General features: G+C 41.4%; 1 protein-coding gene across 1 annotated transcript; it reads left to right on the top strand.

The window, feature by feature from the left end:
* The first annotated feature begins 14,317 nt into the window (after nt 1–14,317).
* LOC123947143 (small ubiquitin-related modifier 1-like) lies at nt 14,318–14,768 on the top strand. Its single transcript, XM_046013142.1, has one exon. The coding sequence runs from the start codon at nt 14,318–14,320 to the stop codon at nt 14,621–14,623; it is 306 nt and encodes a 101-aa protein (XP_045869098.1). The 3' UTR covers nt 14,624–14,768.
* The last annotated feature ends 365 nt before the right edge of the window (nt 14,769–15,133 follow it).

Genomic DNA, 15,133 nt, shown 5'->3' on the forward strand with positions numbered 1-15,133 from the left:
ATCATAACTCAGAGCAAAACAAGCCTTCTTCTCAAAAGGGATTAATATTCCTTTCTACCCCCATTGGCTCCCACTACACATCCTTGAGCAAGGTTAAAAACAATGACCCCAACACTAAAAGACTCTAAGCCATATTTGAAAACGTTTCCTCAAGATTTTGACTGTTTGGCTATTGTGGACATTGCTGCTATAAACATTGGGGTTCATATGCCCCTTCGGATCACTACATTTGTATCTTTAGCGTAAATACCCTGTAGTGCAGTCCTGGGTTGTAAGGTAGCTATATTATCCAACTTTTTGAGGAAACTTCATACTATTTTCCAGAGTAGCTGCACAAGTTTGCATTCCCACCAACAATGCAGAAGATCTTTCCTTTCCCAGGAAAGATCCTAGATGTCCATCAACAGATGAATGGATAAAGAAGATGTGGCATATACATAAAATGGAATACTATGCAGCCATCAAAAAATGAAATCTTGTCATTTGCAATGAAGTGGATGGAACTAGTGGGTATTATGCTAAGTGAAATAAGTCAGTCAGAGAAAGACAATTATCATCATCATCAATTATCATATGATCTCACTGATATGAGGAATTTGAGAAACAAGACAGGGGATCATAGGGGAAGGGAGGGAAAAATGAAACAAGATGAAACCAGAGAAGGAGACAAGCCATGAGAGACTCTTAATCTCAGGAAACAAACTGAGGGTTGCTGCTGGGGAAGGGAGTGGGAGGGACAGGGTGGCTGAGTGATGGACACTGGGGAGGGTGTGTGCTATGGTGAGTGCTATGAATTGTGTAAGACTGATGAATCACAGACCTGTACCCCTGAAACAAATAATATATGTTAATAATTTTAAAAGTAATAGTAATGGGATTAAGAAATATTATGTGCCTAGAAATGAATAATGTTAAAGATTAAAAAAAATTTTTTGACTGTTTAAGTACAAATGCAATCTCTCGCATATGATCAGAGGAAAGTCTTTCATTGTAAGTTTTCCATTTCTTCATCTTTACAGAGTTTGCTCAGTAGAATGACTCTGAGATTTAAATTACATTGATATGTAAATTATATACTACAATGCCTGGCAGGTGTCCACACTCAACAAATTTCATAATTGATGTTCCATGAGTGTTGAAGGACAGGAAATAAGAACCGGGGCTAGGAATACTGTACTGTTTTGGTCCTCAATGAATGTCCAAATTCCCAGAAATATCCTGAATACTGCTCACAAGCTTCTGCCTCAAGGAAGTCTCATTTTAGAGCTGTTCTCCATTCTTAGAAAAGTCAAGGAAAAAACAACTTTTCTGATTTAAAAAAAAAAGAAAAAGGAAAAACACACACATAAACAGTTACTGCCCCAAAAGACCCTTTGGTCTTTTCCATGGCATTTCTAGGAAATTGTGTATTTTTCCTATTTAATGAAAACATTTCAAGACCGTGCAGGTAAATTATTGAACAAAGGGCTGCAAATCTTCAGCCTCCTCTGAGATCTATCAGTTGTACTTATTTGTAAAGCCAAAAGCAATTAGAGAAATATGAAAACAGAGCTTTTTCCCTCTTGCTCTGAAATAGTCTACTGAGAAAACAAGGAGTCAAGGAATCCAGGTGCCCCATAAAGAAAGAACTCAGATCAGGTGGATTTACCCCTTAGACGGTCACCAAGGCCAGTCATGGTGCCGGTCAGGGCTTCAGTGGTGTCCTCATCAGTGTCACTGTCTTCGGTGACTTCATTATAATCAGTGGCAATATCAGTGATATCATCAGCTGGAGCTGAAACAAAGAGGAAAAGATCTAGCTGAGAAGCTTAACTCTGCTGCAAAAATAAAATTTGTCCATACTCTAACTTAGAGGTATGAATTGATCTCTGCAAATATCAACAATTCTGCCATAGCCTTGTCCTGGTTAACCACCTTCCTTTGCCCTCATTCTTCATAGCCCTGCCTTGTGGAACAGAAAGAATTTTGGATTTCCATACAAGGACTGTGACACTAAGAGAAGACATAAGCAGATACTTTCTCCCCATGGTGAACACAAAATACCAAATCCATATGTGTTCCTATTAACAGAGATCAAGACTCAGAGGCAACAAGAAAGCCCCAAGTGGGCTGGATTTAGTGCCCTCCCATGGGCTAACTTGAACTGAGTCATTTCCATAGCAGCATGTGTGGGTTTGAGTAGTGAAGTAAATTGTACAAGAAAAGAGAATAAAGAATAAGATCATGTATCTCACATTAGACCAATAGATCTCTTTCCTTTAAATGAAGCAGTCTCTTCCCTCAGGCTCTGGCCTCCAAAGGGATTATATTTGTCTCACCTGTTGTTCAACTTGGACTCCATCTATTACAGAAGTATCCTGGAGAGCCAAATTAGATGTCACAGGAGACATTAATGTTATTCTGGCAATGGTAAAAAGCAATGGCAAATGCCCCATCAATCACCCCTTGTCCAAAGGTAATGTGGCAAAATTGATGACAATTATGACTCTCTAGACCTTACACCAGAACACCTGACAAATAGCTAGATTCAGACCCTATATTTTTTAGTTGCATTAACTCAACAAGTGGATAAATCATTCTCCATAACCATAGCACTCTGACCATGCTATCTCTCTCCTCATTCAGAAGGGAGGATGTTGTTTTCCGTTGGCTTCACATGGCAGGTAGGACATATGGTTCAGTGTGTGAGGGCTGACTGTAGTCCCTGCCCTTATGACTAAAGGACACAGTTCTCCAAATGCGGAGAACAAAAAAGAGAAATCTTCTTTATGTCTGCATGAGCACAATACACATGGCATTGGACATACAGAACACTGCAGGAGACATCCAAAATATATTAGGGAGTTTGGTCCACACTTGGGTCAGATCACAGAAGGAAAACACATGTCAGGCTGGGAATATGGCATATATATCATTACAAAGAGAAAAGCTTAATGCCATCCTTCTACTTCACTCCTACATTCCACAGTCTCTGTTCCACACTCCCATTTGCTCCAAATTCCCGTATTTCTGCATCACCTTCAGCATCTACATTCTCTTCCATCATCCTGAGACTAATCCTTTTCATATTCTGGCCATATAGTCAACTCTTCATTTTATGGGAATCAGAAAGGCTTACCAGATCACAAATTCAGACTACATTCCCTTGTTGTTTTTCATAGAGAACAATTTAAATAATCCACAATTTGTATCAATCCATGCCAGAGATTTTATATTCTCTCATAAGGTATAAGAAATCAGCAGATCGTCTGGGTGAAAGACCTCAATTTGAGACAGGAATCCACCAAAATCCTTGAAAAGAACATAGGCAGCAACCTCTTTGACCTCAGCCACAGCAAATTCCTAGAAGCATCACCAAAGGCAAGGGAAGAAAGGGCAAAAATGAACTATTGGGACTTCATCAAGATCAAAAGCTTTTGTACAGCTAAGAAAACAGACAAAACAAAAAAGACAATTGACAGAATGGAAGAAGATATTCACAAATGACATATCAGATAAAGGGCTAGCATCCAAAATCTAGAAAGGACTTATCAAACTCAATACCCAAAGTACAAATAATCCAATCAAGAAATGGGCTGAAAATATGAATAGACATTTCTGCAAAGAAGACATCCAAATGGCCAACAGACACATGAAAAAGTGTTCCACATAACTCAGCATCAGGGAAATACAAATCAAAACCACAATGAGATACCACATCACTCCAGTCAGAATGGCTAAAATTAACTAGTCAGGAAATGACAGATGTTGGCAAGGATGCCAAGAAAGGGGAACCCTCCTACACTGTTGGTGGGAATGCAAGCTGGTGCAGCCACTCTGGAAAACAGTATGGAGGTTCCTCAAAAAGTTGAAAATAGAGCTATCCCACGACCCAGCAATTGCACTACTGGGTATTTACCCTAAAGATACAAATGTAGTGATCCAAAAGGGCATATGCACCCCAATGTTTATAGCAACAATGTCCACAATAGCCAAACTATGAAAAGAACCTAGATGGCAATCAACAGATGAATGGATAAAGGAGATGTGTGTATATATATATATACACACACAATGGAATACTATGCAGCTATCAAAAGAAATGAAATCTTGCCATTTGCAATGATGTGGATGGAACTAGAGAGTATTATGCTGAGTGAAATAAGTCAATCAGAGAAAGGCAATTCTCATATGATCTCTCTGAAATGAGGAATTTGAGAGGCAGGCCAAGGGGTTGTGGGGAGTAGGGAAGGAAAAAAATGAAACAAGATGGGATTGGAAGGCAGACAATCCATAAGAGACTCAATCTCAAGAAACAAACTGAGAGTTGCTGGCAGGTGGGGTGCTAGGGATAGGGTGGCTGGGCTATGGACATTGGGGAAGGGTATGTGCTATGGTGAATGCTGTGGAATGTGTAAGCCTGATGATTCACAGACCTGTACCCCTGGGGCAAATAATACATTATATTTTACTTTAAAAAAAAAACAAAAATTAAAAATAAAAAAAAGAAATCAGCAGATTTTCTATGTTCATAATGAGCTTCAGATACAGGACTCGGCTTCTCCAGACTTCTGCTTTGCAGTGTCTATATATTTTCTTCCATGGCTGCTTTGACACAAAGCTGGGATGGAAGACAGTCATGACAGGAAAGACATGAAGTGTAAGTGCAGAATTACCAGTAGAGCTATCAGATGAAGCATCGGTTGTAGTCTCTGAAAGAGAAAAAGAAAAAATAGGTGTAAGTTGAACTCCAGTTTGGCAGGTAGAGGGAAGAGAGACTATGGACCATATTGCAGGCTTTCATGATTGAAGAAAATTAGGCTTTCCTACTCATGCTGAGGGCAGAGAGATGCACAGATAATATGAAACCCACAAAACCCCACAAAAAAAACATAATACGTCTCCATTTTTGCTTTCCTGAAAGCAACCTCTGATGACCTTAAACATACAGTCTTGAACGAACACCGAAGGTGTATTCCAAGGTTAAAACTGAGCAAAGACCTTACCGTCTTCATCAAAGCCTAAAGGTAGAGTCCCTTCTATCTTGAGCTCAGGCAAAATGGAGATAGAATGAGGGTACTGGAGTAGAGGACATGGATGCAAGTACATTAAGCCCCTCCAAACCCACATCCACACAGAACTAGTATCTTTGATGTCCTCTTGCTCCAGACCTTATTTTCATCTTTACTTACGGCTTGAGACCAGGAAAGTGGGAACTGCCACTAGTAACAGCATCGCCAAGACCTTCATGCTGGTGAATTGATTAGCAGGGAGCACAGATAGGAAAGTGTCGGAGCTCAGGAGGAGGTAGGATTCTGATTCCAGCAGGTCACATCCTGACATTATATATGGAGAGGCTACCAAACAGGAGCTGCCAGACCAGAATCCAGGCTAGATAATGCCAGGAAATGTTGGTACTCAGAGAAACCACTGGAGAGTCAACAGCACAGCCAGAGGCCCTTTGGAAAGATCACACTAGTCCCTTGATTCTGACACAGGTTTTAAGTCAAGAGTTTCCCCTATTTGAACATTTTCCAGAAAACAACTTTGCTTCAGGCTCCCTCTGTCTTGTATGGGAGGGTGGCACTGTGATTACCAGCTCTGCTGACAAGCTGAGGGGCCTGATAGCCAGCTTTGTGGGATTACTCAAACCTACAGTGCTCCTTTCATACACATTAGAAGATGGATGACTACAGTTTTCTTAGCCCTAGGTTTCCTCAAAGCAAAATCATCAGGGAATGGCAGCTGCTCTCAGAATCATCCACCTAGGTCAGGCTGTACCTTTCCCCAGCGATGGCCTCCTTCATATACATGTAGATACTCTCATCTGACACACACAGTGAGCCCACACTGACAGGATCTCTCTGGATTTAAGTACCACTTGTGGAGAAATTCAAAGTCAAAAAGAAAGAAAATGGGGGGCACCCTGGGTGGCTTAGTGGGTTAAAGCTTCTGCCTTAGGCTCAGGTCATGATCTCAGGGTCCTGGGATCTAGCCCTGCATTGGGCTCTCTGCTCAGCGGGAAGCCTGCTTCCCCCTCTCTCTCTGCCTACTTGTGATCTCTATCTGTCAAATGAATAAATAAAATCTTTTTAAAAATATGGACATTGGGGAGGGGAAGCGAACCATAAGAGACTATGGACTCTGAAAAACAACCTGAGGGTTTTGAAGGGTCAGGGGTGGGAGGTTGGGGCAACCTGAGGGTTTTGAAGGGTCAGGGGTGGGAGGTTGGGGGAACAGGTGGTGGGTAATGGGGAGGGCACGTTTTGCATGGAGCACTGGGTGTTGTGCAAAAAGAATGAATACTGTTACGCTGAAAAAATAAATAAAATGAGAAAAAAAAAAAGAACTAAAAAAAAGTTTTAAAAAGAAAGAAAATGGAAAATGAAATGAACATTTGTTAATAGAGGCGTGAATCAACACATTCATGCAACAAAAATATACTGACTGCTACACATTAGAGAAACAACATGGAACAAAGCACATAAAAATTCCATGTGACATGTGCAGTTATGGGTATTCATCCATCATAAAGTGAAAAGAAAGGAAGGAAGAAATGAAGGGAAGAGAGAGGAAGGAAAACAGTGTGTAGTTTGTAAAATGATGAGACCTAATAAATACCAAAGGAAAGGAGAAAGGAGAGTATCTCTGGAGACAGAAAGTGAGGTTATAATCTTAGATAAGCTATCCCAAAAAAGCATGATAGAAAAGGTGATACTAGAAAAGGATGCTGAGGAACCAATCCTGTTACATCTTTGGAAAGTGTGTTCCCAGAAAGGGAAAACATGGATTCAAGGCCCTTATTCCTATAGGTCTATTTGCAGGTGCTGAGTAGACCCCAACACTGAACCACGACTTGTCAAACTACTTGCCCTTATTAGTCACACACCCCAGCTAAGTAAATGTGACAATGAAACAAAACTCCACATTCACATCTCAACCAGGTGTGGAAACCATCCAGGTCTCCAATGAAAGGTACTGAACATGTCTTGGAAAACTTAGAAATGATGAGAAATCACAAAGTTCTTAATGTTCCTTTGCAGTTAAATGGCTCTAATATTTCTTCTTCATACTAAGTATGTCTTTCAGCAACATACCCTCAATGGGAGAATCTCTGTCCTGTAGAATAGCACAACATCTACTTCCTCTTTTGTACAGAAACATACTTGATATTTAACACTGTGTAAATTTAAAGTTCACTACATGTTAATTTGATACATTCATATATTGTATATGTTTGCCATTGGAACATTAATTACCACCTCTCTCATGTTTCTTTTTTACAGGTTGAAATAATTAAGTTCTACTCTCCTAGCAAGTCTGATGATTGTAACAAAATATTGTTGTCTATATTGCACCTATCACTGTATTGTGCATTAGATCTCTGGGGCTTACAAATAATCAGGGAAATACAAGTCAAAACCACAATGAGATATCACCTCACAGTTAGAAGAATGGCTGTCATCAACAAAACAAGAGGTAACAAGTGTTGGCAAGCTTGTGCAGAAGAGAGAATCACAGTACAATGTTAGCGGGAATGTAAATTGGTGCACTCACTATGGAAAAGAATATGAAGGTTCTACATAAAATGATAAATTGTGTTCCAGCAATATTCCTTCTCAGAATATACCCAAAGGAAATGAAACAAGATCTTGAAGAGACATCCCCCCCATGTTTATGCAGCATTATTCAAAGTAGCTAAAATAATAGAAACAACCACGTGTCCATCAATGGGTGAATGGATAAGAAAGATGTTGTGTGTGTATATATATACATACACATATATAAAATAAATAGTTTAGCCATGAGGAAAGAGAGCTACCATTCACTACAAGGGTGGACCCTAAGCACATTTATGCTAAGTGAGATAAGTCAGACAGAAAAACACAACTGCTGCAAGTTGTCACTTATATGTGGATTCTAAAAAAGCCAAACTTATAAAAATAGGCATGAAAAGTGTTGTTATCTGGGATGGGGTGTGGAGAGACAGGACAGATGTTGTTTAAAGGTATAAACTTAGAATAAGGAGTGAAAAAATACCCCAGAGGGCTCTTCCTTATTTGGGTAAGTCTCTGAGGCACCAAATCCACTCTGCTTGCCAAGACATGCTGGAGAGTCATTATCAGGTAGATCATGAAAGGTGGCAAGGATCTCTCAGAAGGCACCCTGGTCTCTGAGGCCAGGGGTTGTCATGGCCCGAGGTAACCCCACTTCTGCCATGAGGCACATACTTCTCAAACCATAATGGAGAGTTAACATTTTTTAAAAAAATCAAAACGGGGCACCTGGGTGGCTCAGTGGGTTGAGCCTCTGCCTTCAGCTCAGGTCATGATCTCAGGGTCCTGGGATCAAGTCCCACATTGGGCTCTCTGCTCAGCAGGGAGCCTGCTTCTCCCCTCTCTCTCTGCCTACCTCTCTGCCTGCTTGTGATCTCTCTTTCTCTCTCTCTCTGTCAAATAAATAAATAAAATCTTTAAAAAATAAAAAAAAAATTTAAATCAATACAAAACATATTCTGAAGGAAAACAAACAGAAAAAAAAATTTTTTTAAGTGTAAAAGGAAGTAACCAGAAAGTAATGGGGCTCTAGGCTTATACCCAGTATGGAATAAACCCCAGCAGCCCAGCCAGCTACTCACGGGCTCTCAATAGAATCAGACACAAATGAAATCTTACCTAGCACATGGTTTCTGTATTGAGCCCCCTCTGTAGGCCCTTCACCATGCTGCCAGTGCATGGCACAGAGAGCAGATGGAGTGTTGGGAATGACTAGTTTTCTGAAGAAAAAAAGACTACAAAGTGTATCATTTAAAGTCCAATCAGGTAATGAAAAGAAGGGCCATCTGTACCCCAATGTTTATAGCAGCAATGGCCACAGTCGCCAAACTGTGGAAAGAACCAAGATGCCCTTCAATGGATGAACAGATAAGGAAGATGTGGTTCATATACACTATGGAGTATTATGCCTCCATCAGAAAGGATGAATACACAACTTTTGTAGCAACATGGATGGGACTGGAGGAGATTATGCTGAGCGAAATAAGTCAAGCAGAGAGAATCAAGTATCATATGGTTTCACTTGTTTGTGGAGCATAACAAATAACATGGAGGACATGGGGAGATGGAGGGGAGAAGGGAGTTGAGGGAAATTGGAAGGGGAGGTGAACCATGAGAGACTATGGACTCTGAAAAACAACCTGATGGTTTTGAAGGGGCGGGGGGTGAGAGGTTGGGGAACCAGGTGGCGGGCATTAGGGAGGGCATTTATTGCATGGAGCACTGGGTGTGCTGCAAAAACAATGAATACTATTACGCTGAAAAGAAATTAAAAAAAAAAAAGTCCAATCAGCATTTAGAAACAACATAGTGGGTGAAGCAGGGGTACTTTAATATAAAGAATACTGAATTCTGATACATGGTTAACTCTAAGGAACCCCCATGTTGAACCCTAGGGCTGAGAGAATATTCAAGGAAGAGCAATGGTGGAATATGGCCTTCTCTCTGAAACTGGTGGTCAGATCTCAGTCAACAAAGTGGAGTTCCACCCACTGCATAGCAGAGATGTTCACTGATATTCCCAGACTGAAGTTGATCTGTAGTTGCAGGACCAGCAGGGAATAACCATCCCCCACTACCCCTCGGAGTGCAGGGGAGAGAGATAATCCACAACTCATGGCCTAAATATGCAGAGAAGTTGTGGGCTCATGGTGAAAGTGGACCACGTGGGACATGTAGAGAGAGAGATGTGGCTCAGTGGGAACCCCCAGGCCACAAGCTGGTTCTGCTGAGTGAATTGGGACTGGCGCAGAAAAGGCCTTTGGGATGCCAGGTCCCAGGTCAAGAGGGTTGTGGAGAGATTAGTGCCAGTCCACACCCAGGCTGCCAGTGCCCCCAGGACTGCAAATGCTGGCCACGTGGCTGGGGCAGGACTCATCCACACATTTCCCACACCCACACTGCTGACCACCATGCTGCTGCTACAAACCACAGGAAGTCCCTTCCTCCTACAGTCTCTCTCCAGCGCCCTCTACTGATAAAGTGAACATCGCCATCACAGTAAAGGGCAAATGCTGAATGAGTCCTCTGCACATGGCAGAGCATATGCTGAAGGGCACATTTGGAACTCAAGCGCAGTAAATTGACCACTGACACAACAGGACACATAAAAATCCAAATGAGTTGAAGGAAATTGGAAGGGGAGGTGAACCATGAGAGACTATGGACTCTGAAAAACAACCTGAGGGTTTTGAAGGGGTGGGGGGGGTGGGAAGTTGGGGGAGCCAGGTGGTGGGTATTAAGTAGGGCACGTATTGCATGGAGCACTGGGTGTGGTGCAAAAACAATGAATACTGTTATGCTGAAAATAAATTAAAAAAAAATCCAAATGACTCTAAGCCTCAGATTCCCAGGTGCAGTAGCAGGACCCCATGTCCCCCACCAAGGTTCCACAACCACAGCTCGACACTCATTTGTCATCCAATCAGCTTCCTCACTAAACGTAGACAAGTTTTCAGACATTGTTTTCCTGAAATGGTGGGAATTTCAATGACATTGTAATGCTTCTAATATATTTTTTTTAGCATTTTCCTTTTAAGAGGCATCTAAAAATTGAGTTACAGTATACGTAAATACTGAAAATATGCTCACAAATACCAAGAAATTTTTCACTAAAATGAAGGAGTGCTATATCAAAATCAGACTGTGATCATTTCCATAACTTTTATTTTCTACAGTATGTGGCATCTATTTTTATTTAAACATATTTTATGCAAAATCAACATTATGGGCACCTGGTTGACTCAGTTGGTTGAACGTCTTACTCTTGATTTCAGCTCAGATCATAATCCCAGGGTCCAAGAATCGAGCCCCGCATCCAGCTTCATGCTCAGCGCGGAGTCTGCTTGAGGTTCTATCTCTTCCCTTTCCACTGCCCCTCCCCACCACTCTCACTCTAAATAAATAGATAAATAAATTAAATATTTAAACTAAATTTAGAGATACAAGTGTAGATCTGGATATAGATATATATCAGTCAATGTAGCCAATTTACTTATGCCTTGGAATAATTTTTCTCACTAAGAAAATAAGAAGGGAGGAGGGGCAAGATGTGGGACATGCTGTTTCAACCAGTGCCCTAAAGTGAGCTAATTATCTACCAGAACACTATGAACACCCATGAAATCAGCCTGAGATGTAGGATTATACACTTCTAGATCTCTATAGGGGCAGAAGACCCAGTAGAAAGATAAAGAGGAGTGGGAATGTTCAGACTGTTAATAGAGGGTAAACAGAAGGGGGAGGGAGCTACCAGAAGTGACCCATTGGAAAGTAATACCCCAATACAAAAGTGCCCTGTGGTTGGGTACCAGCATTTACTTGGAGTCTGGTTAAAAGGACCCCAAAAGAGGAAAAGATCTTAAGAGTCAACTGGTGGAATTAGGCAGTCACGGGCATGGGCCTAAGCCCACGTTCCCAGGACAGTAACTGTGGATGACCACCCGTGCCAGAGAGAGTCCAGTGGAGCCTCCAGATGGTGGTCCCTGAGCTGACAGCTTTCCACTCTTTACACCACCCCTCAGCCGGGTGCACTCCTGCCCATGCCTGAGAGAGCCTGGTGTGGATGCCATGCTTCCGTCTCTAGGACCACAGCCTACCACGACTGGCCAGGGGTCTGAATGCTCCCAGCCTGTGACCTTCAGCCAGCAGCCTTCCAAGACCTCCATGACCATGGGGTCTGAGCACAACCAGCATGGGCCTGGACCCCAGACAGCAGTCCTAGCAAAGGCAGACCCTGGAAGCAGACTCCCTGGCCCAATGTCCCAGCAGTTTTAGTGGTATGGGGGTGCAAAGACAAGTGGGGCCTTGGGTGACCACTGCAAAGGTGGCTGAGGGTGTGCACTGCCTGTGGGACATTGCACTGTTCAGCAGCATTTGCGAGGGGGAGTCTGTGCATTCTGGACAACCCAGAGGGGAAGAGTCCGAGGCTTCTCTCTGAGGCAGAGGTCTGGATGCAGACAGATTCTTTCTTTGCTCCAACCCCCTGAAAATCTGCAAAAAGCCACCAAAGAACAAAAACCTACAGAGAAAAAAGCCTGAAAAACCAGTTACCACAGAGCCCAACCCCTTGATAACCTGCAGGGCTACTCAATCCAAGCAAGATTGATGGGAGAACAACCCAGCAGGCCCCTTCCCCATAAGACAAGCCAAAAGAATGAGAAGACAACCATCACAGGGTCCCCATCAAACTGTAAAACCCCAACATCGGGGGAAAACAAGATATTAAGCTGCTGGTATTGCCCAAAAACCTGTATATTTAATAGATACAACTTTTTTTTTCATTCTCACAATTCTTGTTCTTTTACATTTTTTTTAAAGATTTTATTTATTTATTGACAGAGAGAGATCACAAGTAGATAGAGAGGCAGGCAGAGAGAGAGAGAGAGAGAGGGAGCAGGCTCCCTGCTGAGCAGAGAGCCCAATGCGGGACTCGATCCCAGGACCCCGAGATCATGACCTGAGCCAAAGGCAGCGGCTTAACCCACTGAGCCACCCAGGCGCCCTTGTTCTTTTACATTTTTAACCTACTTACCTTTACAACTAGAGGTTTAATACAACATATTCCATAATAACTTTTTAACTTGAACTTTTTGATACATATACCTGTGTTTCTTTTTCTTTTGTTTTTTAATACATATAGATATATATGTATTATATATCTATATATATAGATATATATAGATATAATATAGATTCAAGGCAATCCTTTTCCCTATTCAATATTACCCCTATATATAAACCAGTTTTAATTTCCCGGTATCTCTGGAAAGTTGGGTCCTTTAGTGAAGATATCAAGATACACACAGGAAGAACCGAAACAACCTTCCTCGGCAACATCGAGGATTTATAATCACCTTCCAAACATATTCATCTGTCAGTGTTTCTGTATATTTGTTTTTGTTCTGGTATTATATAAATCTTATTCTTGAGGTTCATTTTGGCTGAGTTCTTCCTGTTTTTCTTGTCATTTACTTTTGTCTGTCCTTTTGTTTGTTCATTTTTATTTATATACTTTACAAATCTTACTTTGGGGGCTCATTTTGGCTGGGCTTTCTCTCTTTTTTTTTCCTCTTTCTTTCTCTCTTTTTTTCTTTTTTCTTTCTTTTAGCTGGTGACTTCCAATTGTTCCAAAACTTTCCAGAGTTCACCTTGCATGGATTGTGGTTGATAATATTCAGCTATACATCCCCTCAAACACTTCTAACCAAAATGACTAGAAGGAGGAACACCCAATGGAGGAAAAATTCAGAGACTGTGCTCTCTCCCACAGAATATTGGGTATAGACATAAACAGTATGTTGGAATGGGAATTCAGGGTAACAATTATCCAGGTACTGGATAGGTTGGAGAAAACCATTAGTGACAACATACAATCTCTAAGGACAAAGTGAGATCCAATCTCGCAGAAGTTAAAAATGCCATCAATGAGATCCAATCTAATCGAAATACTCTAACAGCTAGGATAATCGAGGCAGAAGATAGAATTAGTGATCTAGAGGACCAATTGATAGAGAAGAAGGATCAGGAGGGGGCCTGGAACAAATAGCTTAGAAGGCATGAAAACAGAATTAGGGAAATAAATGATGTCATGAAACTTTCCAATATCAGAGTTATTGGGATCTCTAGGTGGGGGGGTGGTGGAGAAAGAGAGAAGACTAGAAGATATAGTTGAACAAATTCTGAGTGAAAATTTCCCTAATCTGGGGAATGGAACAAGTGTTCATGTCTTAGAAGCAGAAAGACACCCCCCAAGATCAATGAGTCTGGAAAGACATCCAGACACTTAATTGTGAAATTCACGAATCATAATTTCAGACAGGAGGTCCTAAGGGCCACTAGGGGGAAGACATACCTTACATAGAGAGGAAGGTCCATCAGAATAATGATAGATCTGGCCACAGGAACCTGGCAAGCCAGAAAGGGCTGGCAGACATAATCAGGGCACTGAATGAGGAGAACATGCAGCCAAGAATACTTTATCCAACAAGGCTGACAGTCAAAATGAATTGAGAGATAAAGAGCTTCCAAGACCAGCAAGGTTTAAAAGGTATGTGAACACCAAGCCAGCACTACAAGAAATATTAAGGGGGGGGGGTTCTATAAAAGAAGAAAGAACCCAAGAGTGACATAGAACAGAAATTTACAGAGACAATCTATAGAAACAAGGACCTCACAGACAACATGATGTCAATAAAAAGTTGACATCACTCTCAACATGAAGGGCCTAAATGCCTACCCGAGGCCGCTGCTGCACAGAGACCCTGGGTGAAGCCACCATCACCATGTCTGACCAGGAGGCAAAACCTTCAACTGAGGACTTGGGGGATAAGAAGGAAGGAGAATACATTGAACTCAAAGTCATTGGACAGGATAACAGTGAGATTCACTTCAAAGTGAAAATGACAACACATCTCAAGAAACTCAAAGAATCATACTGTCAAAGACAGGGAGTTCCAATGAATTCACTCAGGTTTCTCTTTGAAGGTCAGAGAATTGCTGATAATCACACTCCAAAAGAACTGGGAATGGAGGAAGAAGATGTGATTGAAGTTTATCAGGAACAAACAGGGGGTCACTCAACAATTTAGATATTCTTTTCATTTTTTTTCTTTTACCCTCAATCCTTTTTTATTTTTAAAAATAGTTCTTTTGTAATGTGGTGTTCAAAACGGAATTGAAAACTGGCACCCCATCTCTTTAAAACATCTGGTAATTTGAATTCTAGTGCCCATTATTCATTCACTTGTTTTCATTGTGCTGATTTTTTGGTGATCAAACCTCAGCCCCCTTCATATTATCCTCTTCTTTTTAAAAATTACATGTGTGCACAGAGAGGCCACCTTTTCCAGGACTGTGCATTTTCAGGCTTGTGATAAATAAGATCAACCAATGCGAGTGTTCATGATGACTTTCCAACTGGCCCTGAAGTTCTAGCATGTGATCGCTTCACTCCTGGACTGTGACTTTCAGTGGGAGATGGAAGTTTTTCAGAGAACTGAACTGTGGAAAAATGACCTTTCCTTAACTTGAAGCTACTTTTAAAATTTGAAGGTCTGGACCAAAAGAAGAGAAATATCAGGCCAAAGTCAAGATGACAG

Source organism: Meles meles, chromosome 7 (genome assembly GCF_922984935.1).
Source record: "Meles meles chromosome 7, mMelMel3.1 paternal haplotype, whole genome shotgun sequence".
Lineage (NCBI taxonomy): Eukaryota > Metazoa > Chordata > Mammalia > Carnivora > Mustelidae > Meles > Meles meles.

Coding starts and splice junctions, on each gene's coding strand:
- LOC123947143 (XM_046013142.1), top strand. CDS start 14,318: ATGTCTGACCAGGAGGCAAAACCTTCAACTGAGGACTTGGGGGATAAG.